General features: G+C 42.8%; 1 protein-coding gene across 1 annotated transcript in view; it reads left to right on the top strand.

Moving 5' to 3' along the window:
* The first annotated feature begins 353 nt into the window (after positions 1–353).
* LOC139234769 (rho-related BTB domain-containing protein 2-like) overlaps positions 354–15,239 on the top strand; it is an 89,604-nt gene continuing 74,718 nt past the window's right edge. Inside the window, exons 1-2 of the mRNA XM_070865460.1 lie at positions 354–505; positions 14,311–14,512. Coding sequence (XP_070721561.1) covers positions 14,321–14,512 — 192 coding nt within the window. The 5' untranslated portion in view covers positions 354–505; positions 14,311–14,320. The remainder of the gene's footprint in view (positions 506–14,310; positions 14,513–15,239) is intronic.

Raw genomic sequence — 15,239 nt, 5'->3', positions numbered from 1 at the left:
AGTGGGGCTGTGCACTAACTCATTGTGACGGTGCTGTGGGCGGGGAGGTGAAGGAGCCAATGGAGACGGCCTGAGGGGGAAGGCACAGCGCCTTGCACAATGTTCGCTGCAGAATCCTTTCATTTTTATGAATGAAATAATAGCTGCAGCCTGAGCTGAATTAGCGGCTGGTTTTTAATGAAAAAAGATCTTATTTAATATATTTTGCATTTTTTTTCCCATCTGATTTAATATTCTCATTCACTATTTAAATGCAGGGTTCTTTATTTCTGCGGAAACATGATTTCTTAAGTGATTTTCCCCCTTTTTTTGATTTGTTGCGCGATCATTTTTATGCTATTTTATAACGTGAAGTCATTCGTTTTGTTACAATGTCGAATTATTTATTTTTAATTGATACACTCTTCAAATGGATACAATGACTAAGATAACTGCGATTCACTGAAGAAGGAGGAGGAGAAAAGGATCTACTTCCTTATTGAAGGAAGATTTACTATCTAAAACGGTGGGTTATGAATTTCATTATTTCCCGGATATATTTCTCTCTGTTTCTATTTTCGGAAAGGTGCATTTTTTTCCCCCCCGTGTCAAGAGTCTGTCTGGGCGCACCAGTCGCGAAATTAGGCTGGTTGTCCTGGTAACAGGAATCGGGAACAAAACGAAAAGGGTGAGGACTCAGCTGAGAACCAGAAAATCTCTGTGCACAGGGTTTGAAGGCTGAGTAACTAACTGGACGATGGATGTAGCCTTGCATCCACAGCAGTGCTTGTGGCGAGTACAAGCCCAGCAAGATACAACATATTGGCGACTTCTGGTTTCCTGCTGCAGCCGAATATCTCTTGCCGGAGTCTAACTCTTGTAGGTCTCGACTATTTCTATAGTGTTGCGAGAGGGATTCAGAATCAAGCTTTTTTTTTAAGTCAAAATCTTACATTTTTTTGTGTGTGTGTGGGAAAGGGAAACATGTACAGATTTGCCATTTATCAATAATGCAATTCAGAGATTATATCGTCATATCTAACTGTGTGATAGATTAGAACGATCAAAGGTGATCTATTACTGGATAAGAGCACAAGGGAGAATTCTGATCCCATACTTGCCAGTGCACTTGTTTCTGCAAGTTATTTGCAATTTAATATATTTTCATGGATTTAGACTTTAAAAACCATGCCCAAAGCAGGTAAGTATTTCCATTATAGCCCCGCAAGTCCCAGGAAAAAAAGCAAAAGTTTACGCAGCTCAGTTTCTTTATTACAGTTTGCATATTTCAAACATTACAGAGTCCGAGCAGTTTTAGTAAATGACTGAACACATAAATACTCACATGCGACAACACAAAACTCCCATTGTAAAATTTAGCAAATCAGTAATCCTTATAGATTAGGCTTTGTACATAAATTCTAATGCCTATTAAAAGTTATGGTGACACCAATTTGACTTGTATTTGAGGCATAGAAAAATAAGGGTTGAAGATTCAAGGTGGGGAGATGGAGTTAAGACCGATCAGCCATGATCTAATTGATTGGTGGAACAAGCTCGAGGGGCTGAATGGCCTAATCATGTTCCTATACTAGTACTGTAGCAGACTGCAGGTTGTCATCCTACAGCGGAGACTTTGCCTCTCCCTACAAAAGCATTTCCTGAAGGCCCTGACTCACTTACTGGGGATCAGGCCCAATGGGCACTCTTTATCACCTTGCCCAGTGGCCGCTTTTTGTGTAATGAGTATCAAGAGGTGAACAAACTATAGAGAGCAGATAACAGATGATCCAGATCCAGTTATCCCACAGGATCCCCACACACACACACATTTTTTCTATTTGTTCTTGGGCTGTGGCCGACACTGTAAGGCAGTATGTATTGCCCATCCCTGAGGCCATTAAGAGGCAACCACATAGTGTGGGACTGGAGTCACATGTCGGTAAGGGTGGATGAAGAGCATCTTACACAGTCTTACCACTGTCTTATCAGGTACAGTCTTATCAGGTACAAAGCAGGAATTTTTGCTAAGCAGGATTTAACAGGATAGATTGAGGGAAAATGTCCAATGTAACTCACTCAGCAATCTTTCACCACCTCAGGACATCCCAAAGCACTTTACAGCCAATTAAATACTTTTTGAAGTGTAGTCACTGTTGTAATGTGGGGAAATACAACAGCCAACTTCGGCACAGCACGGTCCCACAAACAGCAATGAGATAATAACCAGAGAATCTATATTAATGAGGCCGGTTGAGGGAGAAATATTGGGCAGGACACCAGGAGAACTCCCCTGCTCACCTCATACTACTCCACATTTGGGACAAGGTAACAAGATAACAATTAAAAACTCAGCTGAATTATAACAAAGCACAACGTTTTATTTTAACCATTAATTTCAGGTGGTGAATACACAACCCAGTATGGGGTGCAGGCAGGGAAATCCCTGGTCTGTTGGATTTTTATTTTTGCTCAATAATCCTGGAGGCAAGACTGAATAGGTAGCGATAGACAGATCTTTGAGCGATAGGAGAGTCAAGAGTTATGGGGAGCGGGCAGGAAAGTGGAGTTGAGGCCAAGATCAGATCAGCCATGACTGAATGGTGGAGCAGACTCAAGGGGCCAAATGGCCTACTCCTGCTCCTATTTCTTATGTTCTTATGAATCAATTGGAAGATATTTGAGACTTCTATATGATAGACTGGCTTGTGATAGATTAAAGCTGAAAGAAGCTATTTGGAACGGCTGTACCTATAGGAATGGGTTATTTTCTGCAAGAGTTGCTGCAGTTTAATTTGTTTGGCCACTTTTGGTAAGTTGCTCCTGCCCCATAACAGCCAATTTAGTTGCACAACCCGAGGACTTGTGTGTCACATAAACAATTACCCTCATTTGCTCTGTAGGGGAAATTCGCCAGGTGGGAAACCCACGGGATCAGGAGCAACACAGTTTAAAATTACCCCCCCCCAACCCCACCCCGAGTATATCCGTTACATTGAGGAAATCCCTCATGCTATCACAAGTCAGGGCAAAGTATCTTGCAACTGAGAAAAATAACCAGTTTCTGCCACAAAATCTGTTAATATTTCTCACACGTGCGATGAACAGCTAGCTCCCTTGTAACGCACAATTTATATAATGTGTTCCAGTAAGGATACTGGGTTGTGAATCAGGAACATAGATGAACTTTCAGCACCTCTCTGCCCATGTTATGCAACAGCTGGCTACTGGATGCTGTGTGAGACTTTTACCGATAGATATCAACCCTTGATTTTTTTTGTGATGTGCCCTTTCTCGATCGGGTGAAGTGTTTTTGCTGTCGCCTGGCACAAGACCTGATAATGGAAGATTTGACATGTAGTGTATGTAACCTTGATTCTACCACGCTGTGGCACATCAGATCTAAAAATAGTTTTCCAGCCATTGCACCTTCCTCCATCAGATGTTCTGATTTAATCAGATATTTGATTCAAAACTTCAAGGAGAGAACAAATGTGCAAAACAAAAGAGGGTTTGGGGCAGCAGACATGATCTGAAAACTGAATGATGTCACTTTCGGTGAGAACTCTTTTAACAAAGTGCTTCACGTATTATTTTTCAAAATATTGTCGTACATAAATTCACATTTCTGTTTTATTTAACAATATCTATTGATTTATAGATTTGTGTTGATAACTGGGACAGAAATAGTATCCTAAGATTTTGTGTAGTTTTCTTTATTTTTTTCTTCCTTCCTTCTTTCCTTCCTTTCTTCCCTTTTTCTTTTTTCTCTTCCCCTTCTCACCGACAAGCAATGTGATCTCCTTGACTGAAATTAAATAAAGACCACTTTTACCAGTGCCTGGAACACTGCTACCCATTAGAATTATTTTTGCACGGCCTATTGATAAAAGCACATTTTATTCCTGTGCTTTTGAAAATAAAAGCAGACCATCATCATTATCATAGGCAGTCCCTCGGAATCGAGGAAGACTTGCTTCTACTCCTAAAGTGAGTTATTTGGGAGCTGAACAGTCCACTACGAGAGCCACAGACTCTGTCACAAGTGGGGCAGATAGTCGTTGAGGGGAGGGACGGGGAGTCTGGTTTGCCGCACGCTCTTTCCGCTGTCTGCGCTTGGTTTCTGCATGCTCTTGGCGACGAGACTCGAGGTGCTCAGCGCCCTCTCGGATGCACTTCCTCCACTTAGGGCAGTGTTGGGCCAGGGACGCCCAGATGTCGGTGGAGATGTTGCACTTTATCAGGGAAGCTTTGAGGGTGTCCTCCTGTGATTTGGCAGAGGGAGTAGGAATCGGAGTCGAGTGTTGCAGCTTAGATTGTCTGCTAATGGTCCCATAATAAAACAGGTTTTCATGTTCAAAATGTAACATCATCTCGGGTTGTTCATTATTATCTGGATCGATTCGAAGCAAGTCATTCTTTCTGAATATCTATCTTCATACAGTTGTCCTAATAAAAGTCTATCATCTATTAATCTGATGTCAGCAAAAATCAAGAGATTAAAGAGAAAGAGAAAGTTTGTAAAGTGGAGACTTTTGCAGAGGTCACCTGAGAGAGATGTCTTTCGATGTTCTTTAACCAAGTTCAGACAGGAGGTTCTGAAATTGCGCTGTGGGATTGTCCTGAACCAATACCTGACATTGCTCGTCTCAAATTTTTCTCTCTAATATTTTGGCAGCGGTGTTATTTTGTTTAAACTGAATGGATTCATGCCTCGATTAAAATAGTGAAGAGAAGAATTTGAGTTGAGCATTCACTCACTGCATAATTGCAGGGCCTTGATGACTTGTAGAGGATTACATGGAATTTACAGCACAGAAACAGGCCCACGATGCTAGGGGTATGCTCCACATGAGGTCCCCCCCACCCTACTTCATCTCACCCCATGTTTTGGTGATTTATTTGCATTTCACTGAGCTTGTACTCCAGTCTTGGGTTGTTTCATTCTTTACTGCAAAGCTCTGAGAGCTGTTAACTCTCTAATAGCCTTGAAATACTATGTGCCTGCATATTGCCTTGTGCTGTGTGATAGGAATCATTGTTCTTTGAAGTGCAAGTCATTATTTTTTCAACATGTAAAAGCTTTAATCTGTATATTTAGGCTTCCCACCCCTAACCCCGACAGTTCTGTCTTGTATTCACAGTGAAATTACACTTTCCATAAGTACAAAAGCAAAATTTTGCGGATGCTGGAAATCTGAAGTAAAAACAGAAAATGCTGGAAATACTCAGCAAGTCAGGCAGCATCTGTGGAGAGAGAAACAGTTAACGTTCCAGGTCGATGATCTTTTGTCATAACTGGAAAATGTTAAGAGGTGTAACAAGTTTTAAGCATGTACAAAGGGAAAGGGAGGAGAGGAGGAAAGAATAAAAGGGAAGGTCTGTGATAAAAACAGAAAATGCTGGAAATCTCAGCGGGTCAGGCAGCATCTGTGGAGAGAGAAACAGAGTTAACGTTTCGGGTCGACGACCCTTCGTCAGAACTCTGATAAAATGGGAGCAGTGGTTATGATCTGAACTCAGTGAACCACCTCTGGTAGTTTGAGGCCTGGGCAATTTTAACTATTCCAATGCTCTCCTGGCCGGCCTCCCATCTTGCACCCTCCGTAAACTTGTGCTCATCCAAAGTTCTGTCCTCTCTAAGCCTCTCCGCCTCGCTATCTCTTTCTCCTCCCTTAAGACGTACTTTTTTGAGTAAGCTTTTCGTCATCTGTCCTAATATATCATTTTGTTTGATAATGCCCCTGTGAAGCACCTTGGGATGTTTTGCTTTGTTAAAGGCACGACATAAATGCAAGTTTTTGTTGTTGTTGATGCATGTTGCCAATCTACTACCGCTTTGGGTCAGGGAAGACTTTTGCAGTTTGACTCTTGCCATTTTGAAATCAGTATGACAGGCAGACACAAATTTACCTGTTTAGCACATTTGCATCAGAACTCGTAGAAAATGGAGGCTCAGTCAATGTCGACCCTACTGTGCAGTCTACTGTAACTGTAACTTAGGCAGTTGTTGGCTCAGGGACGTATATCAGCTGCAAAGGTAAACTGTAAAATAAATTACTGCTTTCAGATCATGGGATTGGGGGTAGTGTGCTGACATGGATTGAGAACTGGTTGTCAGACAGGAAGCAAAGAGTAGGAGTAAATGGGTACTTTTCAGAATGGCAGGCAGTGACTAGTGGGGTACCGCAAGGTTCTGTGCTGAGGCCCCAGCTGTTTACACTGTACATTAATGATTTAGACGAGGGGATTAAATGTAGTATCTCCAAATTTGCGGATGACACTAAGTTGGGTGGCAGTGTGAGCTGCGAGGAGGATGCTATGAGGCTGCAGAGCGACTTGGATAGGTTAGGTGAGTGGGCAAATGCATGGCAGATGAAGTATAATGTGGATAAATGTGAGGTTATCCACTTTGGTGGTAAAAACCGAGAGACAGACTATTATCTGAATGGTGACAGATTAGGAAAAGGGGAGGTGCAACGAGACCTGGGTGTCATGGTACATCAGTCATTGAAGGTTGGCATGCAGGTACAGCAGGCGGTTAAGAAAGCAAATGGCATGTTGGCCTTCATAGCGTGGGGATTTGAGTACAGGGGCAGGGAGGTGTTGCTACAGTTGTACAGGGCATTGGTGAGGCCACACCTGGAGTATTGTGTACAGTTTTGGTCTCCTAACCTGAGGAAGGACATTCTTGCTATTGAGGGAGTGCAGCGAAGGTTCACCAGACTGATTCCCGGGATGGCGGGACTGACCTATCAAGAAAGACTGGATCAACTGGGCTTGTATTCACTGGAGTTCAGAAGAATGAGAGGGGATCTCATCGAAATGTTTAAAATTCTGACGGGTTTAGACAGGTTAGATGCAGGAAGAATGTTCCCGATGTTGGCGAAGTCCAGAACCAGGGGTCACAGTCTAAGGATAAGGGGTAAGCCATTTAGGACCGAGATGAGGAGAAACTTCTTCACCCAGAGAGTGGTGAACCTGCGGAATTCTCTACCACAGAAAGTTGTTGAGGCCAATTCACTAAATATATTCAAAAAGGAGTTAGATGAAGTCCTTACTACTAGGGGGATCAAGGGTATGGCGAGAAAGCAGGAATGGGGTACTTAAGTTGCATGTTCAGCCATGAACTCATTGAATGGCGGTGCAGGCTAGAAGGGCCGAATGGCCTACTCCTGCACCTATTTTCGATGTTTCTATGTTTCTATCATGAGGAACAAGGTCCATTCATGGGAAATGCTGTTAAACTGAAAGGGAAAATGGTACTTGGCGGGGGGAGGAAAAGAAAATGCAAGAATTGATATAAGCAATCGGCATCTTAAGGGGTAGAACTTTTTCTTTCGGCATGGGCAATATCGCATAGGCTGCCTGGGATCCTCCCTGCTTGGTATTCAGTTCTACTAATTAGGAACAAAGGAGCAGGAAGGGGCCATTCAGCCTCTCGAGCCTGTTCCGCCATTCTATGGGATTACAGCTGATCTGCGATTTAACTCCATATACCCGCCTTTGGCCCGTATTTCTTAATACCTTTGGTTAACAGAAAGCTATCACTCTCCAATTAAAATTAACAATTGACCCAGCATCAATTGCCGTTTGTGGAAGGGAGTTCCAAACTTCTACCACCCTTTGTGTGTAGAAGTGTTTCCTAATTTCACTCCTGCCTTCCACCCTATCACAGACCTTACCTTTTGTTCTTTCTTCCCCTCCCCCGTTCAGTGACCCTGCACTTCCTTAACAATCTGTTACATCGCAAACTTTTCCAGTTCTGATGTAGGGTCACAGACCCGAAACATTAACTCTTGTTTTTCTCTCCACAGATGCTGCCTGACCTGCTGAGATTTCCAGCATTTTCTGTTTTATTCCGAATGTCACGCCTGAAGAGTCTGGCTCTAATGTTTAGACTATGCCCCTCTAGTCTTAGAATCCCCAACCAGCGGGAATAGTTTCTCCCTATCTACCCTGTCTGTTCCCCTTAATATTCTGAAAACCTCGATCTGATCGCCCCTTAACCATCTAAATTCTAGGGATTACAAAGTCAATTGAACTGAATGTTGGGTGGGATGGGGCGTATAACGAGTGGACCATTTGATGCCACCCGATTTGCGTTATCACCCTGTTATGTATTCAACCCTAGGCAACCTGTATCATACCGCCACCAGAGGGCATGCCTGTTGGAGTTCCAAGTGATCCCAGTACCCCTTGGGAGCACTGTATATAAGCAGGCCTCCCATGCTGTACCTGCACTCTGGAGTTTGAATAAAGGAGCTAAGGTCACACTTACTCATTGTCTACAGTACTCAGTTACATTACTTCATTTTGAGCATAACACACCCAAGATGACATTCTACCCCTGTATCTTTTTCAATAAATGTTCTGAGTTGGCTGATATCAGCCCAGAGAGTAGGGGTACGACAGTTTGAGTTCCGTACTCCTGGGTAAGAGAGGGTAAAAATCTGCCAGGCTTCCAACCTTTGATTGCTATCCAGGGGCTCCCACTGGAAAGTGCGAACATATGTGATGCCCCATGAATAGTCTTACGGCGCTGTATCTCGGCTCCCACTTTGGTAAAATTCCGGACCGCGTCCGGCGGCTATGGAATTGTTGCCTTTGGAAAAGGAGGGAAGAGAATTGAGAAGGGGGTTGTAAGGGGGAGAAATGAGACGCAGCGCATTCTATGCATGACTTTAATCTGTATGTGTGAACAGCTGATTGCGTGGGTGCCTGGGTGTAGGTGTGTTTACGGGGGCGAGTTGATGCACTTGGAAATCGGCAGGTGGCTCCAGATGGTGTCGTGATAATATATTCAGTCACCTTAGTTGTATTATCAAGACTCGATTGGCTGAAGATTAGTTGCAATGGATTATAATGGTGGTGTGATACTTTCCTGTTTTGAATCAAAGACACTGATGTGCAGATGGCCCAACTCTTTCTCATCCTTGAATTCTTTTCAAGTGTTGATAATTACAGTTATTGGTACGGTCACATGTATTTGGTAAGCTTCTGGACTAGTAATCCAGAGGCTTGGACTGACAATCCAAGAATGTGAGTTCAAATCCCACCACGGCACTTGAGAATTTGAATTCAGTTTAAAATATCTAAAAAAAAAATGGATCAATTAAAATGATAATGGATTGTCGTTAAAAACCTAACTGGTTCACTTATGTCCTTGAGGGCACGAAATCAGCCATCCTTACCTGGCTTAGACTATATGTGACTCTCAACTCGTACCAACGTGGTTGACTTCTAACTGCCCTCTGAAGTGGTTCTGCAATCTACATAGTTGTATCAAACCTTGGGCAACTGGGGATGGGCAATCTGAGAATGAATAAAAGAAAAATACATCAAAGCTCACCTGGTTTGTTCTGGCACCAAAAATTGGTGAGCAAGAACAACAAGCCAACAAAACCACCATACTATCTAGTCTATAAATTTCTTCTCCAAGAGCCGACTAAAGTCCACCCTTCTGACGCGCTGCAGGTTGTTAACTATGAGCTACCATTATTTTGAATACCACGTAAATTGACCCATGTTTACAACCAAGAGTTTTCAGCTTGGAAACCGAAGATTCATTATATTGCCTTAAAGCAACTAGCTTAAAGCAACCTGTTATATATGAAGACTATAGATATATCTGTGTAGTCACTGTATAGTTGCATAAGATGGAGACTTTTACCTGATTTACTATCAATAAGGTTTACACTGTGTATATACTATGCTGGCACCACTAGAGGGTGCAACTGATGGAGACCAGGGTTTCCTGCCCCTGTGGCAGAGGCTGTCCACCAAAGGGCACTGCGGTGGGAGATCTGAGGGTCACCTGTACAGGTGTGCAGGGCCTAGTATAAAAGGCTGCCCACCATGCTTGCGTCTCACTCTGGAGTTATGAATAAAGGATCAAGGTCACTGCAGTTTGAGTACAACACATTGCCTCGTGGAGTCATTCATAAGTGCATTACAGACAGAACACAACCAACAGTCCCAAAACAGGGAATTGTGACTTTTAATTAGTTACATTTTTATTTCATGTTAACATGCACTAATTGAAACACCGAGCAGCCCCCTCTCTAACTGTGGCATAGTATATTCCCATTGATTTGTTAGTCTGCTGATGTTTTATTCATCAATAATTTGAATTCCATCCGAAGAGAACAGGGCAGAAATAAGGAACCAGTAAACCAATCAATTTAGCTCGTTCTGATGAAAGGTCATTGATCTGAAACGTGAACTCAATCTCTCCTTTCACAAAAGCTGCCTGACTTGCTGAGTAATTCCAGCATTTCTGTTTTTTATTTCAGATCTCCAGTCTCTGCAGTATTTTGCTATGAATCAATTTATCCATCTATAGATCCACATGGTAGTTAATATATAAATGGTGCATCTCTTGCCTGGCTGGATGGTCTCAGGTTAAGGGGTCGGCCATTTAAGACTGAGATGAGGAGGAATTTCTTCACTCAGAGGATTGTGAATCTTTGGAGTTCTCTACCACAAAGGGCTGTGGATGTTGAATCGTTGAGCATATTCAAGGCTGACTGATAGATTTTAGGATACTGAGGGAATCAAGAGATATGGGGGATAGGGCGGGAAAGTGGAGTTGAGGTCGAAGATCAGCCGTGATCTTATTGAATGGCGGAGCAAGCTCGAAGGGCCAATTGGCCTACTGCTGCTCCTAATTCTTACGTTCTTGTGTCATGTTGCACTTTTGGTGTCATTTTGATTGACTCAAAATTCTTTCTTAAAAAATTACAAAATATCAGATCTCAGTAGTTTCGGAATATACGAATCAAACACATTCAAATTGGCCACAAACCTATCAATCAGAAAGTACGTAAACAAGTACTAAACAATATTAAACATGAAAGGTGAGCAATGAGGAAAGTCTTATTTTTATTTTCCTCAAAATGAAAAATACCACAAATTGCTTTCAGCGATTCGAAGGTGATCAAACTAATTCCATGAGACCATGGTGAATGGAAGCCACATTTTCCAGGACCCAATTAACTTTTCTATGAGGTGAGATGGGCCACATTCAGAAACATGTCCAGCTCCCTTTTGAATCTGCATTCATTGCACAAGCCGGCGACTTGTTCCGGAGGTCCTCAACTCTTTGTGAAACGAGGTCCCTCCTGTATCAGCTGTGACTTTGTGGGTAGCACTCTCGCCACTGAGTCAGAAGGTTGTGGGTTCAAGTCCCACTCCAGGGACTTGAGCACAAAAAAATCTAGTCTGACACTCCAGTGCAATGCTGAGGGGAGCTCCGCACTGTCGGAGGTGCCGTCTTTCGGATGAGACGTTAAACTGAGGCCCCATCTGCTCTCAAGTGGACGTAAAAGATCCCATGACACTATTTCGAAGAAGAGCAGGGGAGTTAACCCTGGTGTCCTGGCCAATATTTATCCATCAATCAACATAACAAAAAAAAACAGATTATCTGGTCATTTACATTTCCTACATTATAACAGTGATTTCACCCTAAAAGTATTTCAATGGCTGTAAAGTGCTTTGAGACATCCGGTGGTCGTGATTTTCACTATATAAATCTAAGTCTTACTTTTTATTTTTCTCCTGACATCTAACCTAGTTCTATGTTTAAGTAACGTATACTCACGTCCCCTAGTCCTTCCTGATCTATCCAGAATAGCCTAACAACATGGACTGAATTTCATGCCTTCAGCGCTCACTCAGCGTGCCAGCCTGGATTATGTACTTGGGTCTGCTAGAGTTAGACTTGAACCCAGGACCTTCTGACTCAGAGACAAGTGTGCTACCCACTGAGCCACGGCTGACATCTGGTCTGTGGATCAACCTCGTTTCAAGGGACTCCCTATGATGATGATGGATCAACAGTGGTGTGGGCGATTCTAATTTTCCATCCATTCTTTTGGGAAGCATGTGGCTTCCGCTTAGCACTTTAATCCGGATAGCATTGCAGAGGCCGAGAGTTCAGCTGACGGGTAGAATTACGAGTGCAAAGCCTCAAAGTATTGCAACCTTGTCTAGTGCACGCAGCACCAGTTAATTGTGCCACAGTAGTGCCCTTTGTAATGTCATCTGATACTGGCGAATGTAACAGCTGAAAACCTGAGACCCTTACGATGTCTTGTGCCTGCCACGAATGCGACTGAAATTAGATCTGATGCATGTGGTGTGCAGAACAATTTCAACAGCACTCCGGTCTCCCAGATCCTCGCTGTGTCTATAAATAGATCCTAGAGCTCTTTGGACTTGACTCCAGCATTCTGTTCTGCGTTCAGTGACAAGATTGCGGTTCAGGAGTCTGAGTAGACAAGCCCAGTACAAATATTCTGTATTTACTTTGTCTTTTATCTATTTGCTCCCTTCCCTGGATATTACAAAGACACACCCTTCCCAGGTGCTTCTAATCCCAGGGGCGGTGAGCAAGAGTAAATCATTCTGAGGATCTGGGTCCTGGGTTCAAGTCTAACTCTTCCAATTGAGGGGGATTTGCATTTATACATTTATATAATGCCTTTCATGAACTCGGGACATCCCAAAGCATTTTACAACAAAGTACTTTTGAAGTGCAGTCACTGTTTTAGTTTGACAACATCAAGCTCTCACAAACAGTAATAATGACCAGATAATCTGTTTTAGTAGTGTTTGTTGTGAGATAACTATTGGGCAGGGCACCAGGGGAGACAGCGAAGGGGTGGGAGCTGGGGTAGTGGAGGGGTCAAGACATTTTTAATGTGGTTGTTTTAAACCGCTTTCTGAGATTTTTTTTTTAACGCCCAGGTTAAACTTCGAAATAGTGCCATGGAATCTTTTACATCCACCTGAGAGGGCAGATGGGGCCCCGGTTTAACGTTTAGCAACACCTTTGACTATTCAGCATTCCCTCAGTCCTGCGCTGAAGTGGCAGCCTAGATTTTGTGCTCAAGTCACTGGAGTGGGACTTGGACCACAACCTTCTGACTCCAAAGCAAGAGTGCTACCCACTGAGCCACTGGCTCACACCGTGGAAGTAACACTGATTCCAGCCTGCAGCCGATGATGCCTGCATCAATCATGAGCCCAACTACCAAAACCAGCCTGTAACTTTATCATAAATGAATCCAGTTGGGTTCACGTGTATTGTAAATATCATAAACCAATGGCTCAGTGAGTTCATCCAATGACTAGTTGAGTCATGTAGACCAGAAAATGTCCCGGGTTCAATCGCTGAGTTAGCTGGTGGATTGGCGGCAAAAGCTCGAGAATTTGCCTAAACATGCCTGCAGTCAGGAGTAAGGAAAACCGTTTCGGGTTCACCTGCTCCTGGTCTTAATCCATCTGTTGGACGTGTGCATGTGTGAACATGACTGGGCTTGTCAGATAGCCTGCCGATATAATCAAGTTTCGTACATGAGTGGTGTCCTCAGGGTGCCCACGGCACCATACTCCAGGCTGGGACGTCTCACCTCTGCACTCCCCAGCCTACAATTTTTTATCCATTAAATTGAACAGGTGGAAAATCACAGCCATATCCTCAGAAAACTGGCGTGGGGCAAATAAAACCATTAGATTTGGAGAAATAGACAGAATAATTGAAGGATTCAAATGCTGCATGAACTCTTGAATAATATTTGTGCTATTTATAAATACCAGCTGACACATAAGATTATATTGCAGTTTGAAACTCTGAGCATTCCCTACTTTCATACAAATAAAGTGAGCGGTATGTATTATAAGTACAAAATGTTTCTGCTATGTGTGGGGATATTCACAAGAAAGTATAACCTCCCTTGTGACATTATTGGTGCAGAATTTGCAGGGCTCAATGTACAATAGATTACAGGGAAAATCTATATATAGCACAGACTAAATAAAAGGTCATTCATGCTCTGAGATTGAAGCTTGAGTGGTTACTGAACTATATTTGAGCTTTGAGTGAACTTCATTTGTAAGACAATTCGATTCAGTGCTGTTTCAAATACCAAGTGTGTTTTATAAAGAAAAACTTGCGTATCTATAATATAGCACCCTTCACAACCTCACGGCATCTCAAAGAACTTTACAGCCAATGAATTACTTTAGCAATGCAGTCACTGTTGTAATGTAGGAAACATCATGGCTCACTCTCATTATCAGAGCACCCAAAGTGCCACAATTTGCAGCATATTCTTGTGGACCGCACAAGAGGCTCATGCGGAAAATTTAGGGCAGTGGGATTAGCATTGTTCCAGCAAAGAGCCGGCACAGACATGATTGGCCGAATGGCCTTCTGTGCTGCGAACCCGGTTCTGCGGTGGGAAAGAATAAAACCAATAGTTTTGAACTTTTCCAGTTTGTGCATTTTTTTTAACTTGACCATTCTCTCTTTATCGTGTCTAGCCCACGGTTGATGGATACAGGTATGGACTACGAAAGACCAAACGTAGAAACCATCAAGTGTGTGGTCGTGGGTGATAATGCAGTAGGAAAGACCAGGCTTATCTGCGCAAGAGCATGTAATGCCACCCTAACACAATACCAGCTACTGGCCACTCATGTACCTACAGTCTGGGCAATTGACCAGTACCGTGTGTGCCAAGAGGTAAGCAGCAGATGCACTTTATTATAATACAGTATAGCTTGTGTAAAATCGGTGCTAGTTTTCTCTGAAGTGCTCTTACTGTGTGTGTGTGTGTGTGTGTGTGTGTGTGTGTGTGTTTTCTTTTCCTATTAATTTTGGGAAACTTTTTACCGAGAAGTTGGAAGTGAGAATCCAAACAATGCAAACGAAACAGTGCTTGCATACAGCTTATTAAATATTAATGGAAGCTCGAGGAACAGCACCGCATCTTTCGATTACGCACTTTACAGCCTTCTGGACTCAACATCGAGTTCAACAATTTCAGATAACTATCGGACTAGTAATAATTCTGCTGTTGCCATTTACACTTCCTCTAGACCCATCTTTTGCTTCTTTAATGGGGTCCCATTACCACCCGCTTTTGCCTTGCACCATCATCCCCTTTGTTATTTAATCACTCCTACCTTCCACCCTTTTGTTCCTTCCTCCCCTCCCCAGCTTTCCATGCCTCTGTACTTGCATAAAATCTGGTAAATCGGTAACATTTTTCAGTTCTGACGAAAGATCAGCAACCTGAAAAATTAACTGTTTCCATCTCCGCAGATGCTGCTAACCTGCTGAAATTAAGATCCAAAATAAAATATGAAATGGGATTTATGCTTGCATCTTGAGCATTCCAGCAATTTTTTTTTATTTGTCCTTGGAATGTGGGCAAGGTCTTTGCTAGTTGTTCTAAGCGCATTAAAAG

This window comes from Pristiophorus japonicus, chromosome 22, assembly GCF_044704955.1.
Source record: "Pristiophorus japonicus isolate sPriJap1 chromosome 22, sPriJap1.hap1, whole genome shotgun sequence".
NCBI classification, from domain to species: domain Eukaryota; kingdom Metazoa; phylum Chordata; class Chondrichthyes; family Pristiophoridae; genus Pristiophorus; species Pristiophorus japonicus.
This window is presented reverse-complemented; position numbering and strand designations above follow the sequence as displayed.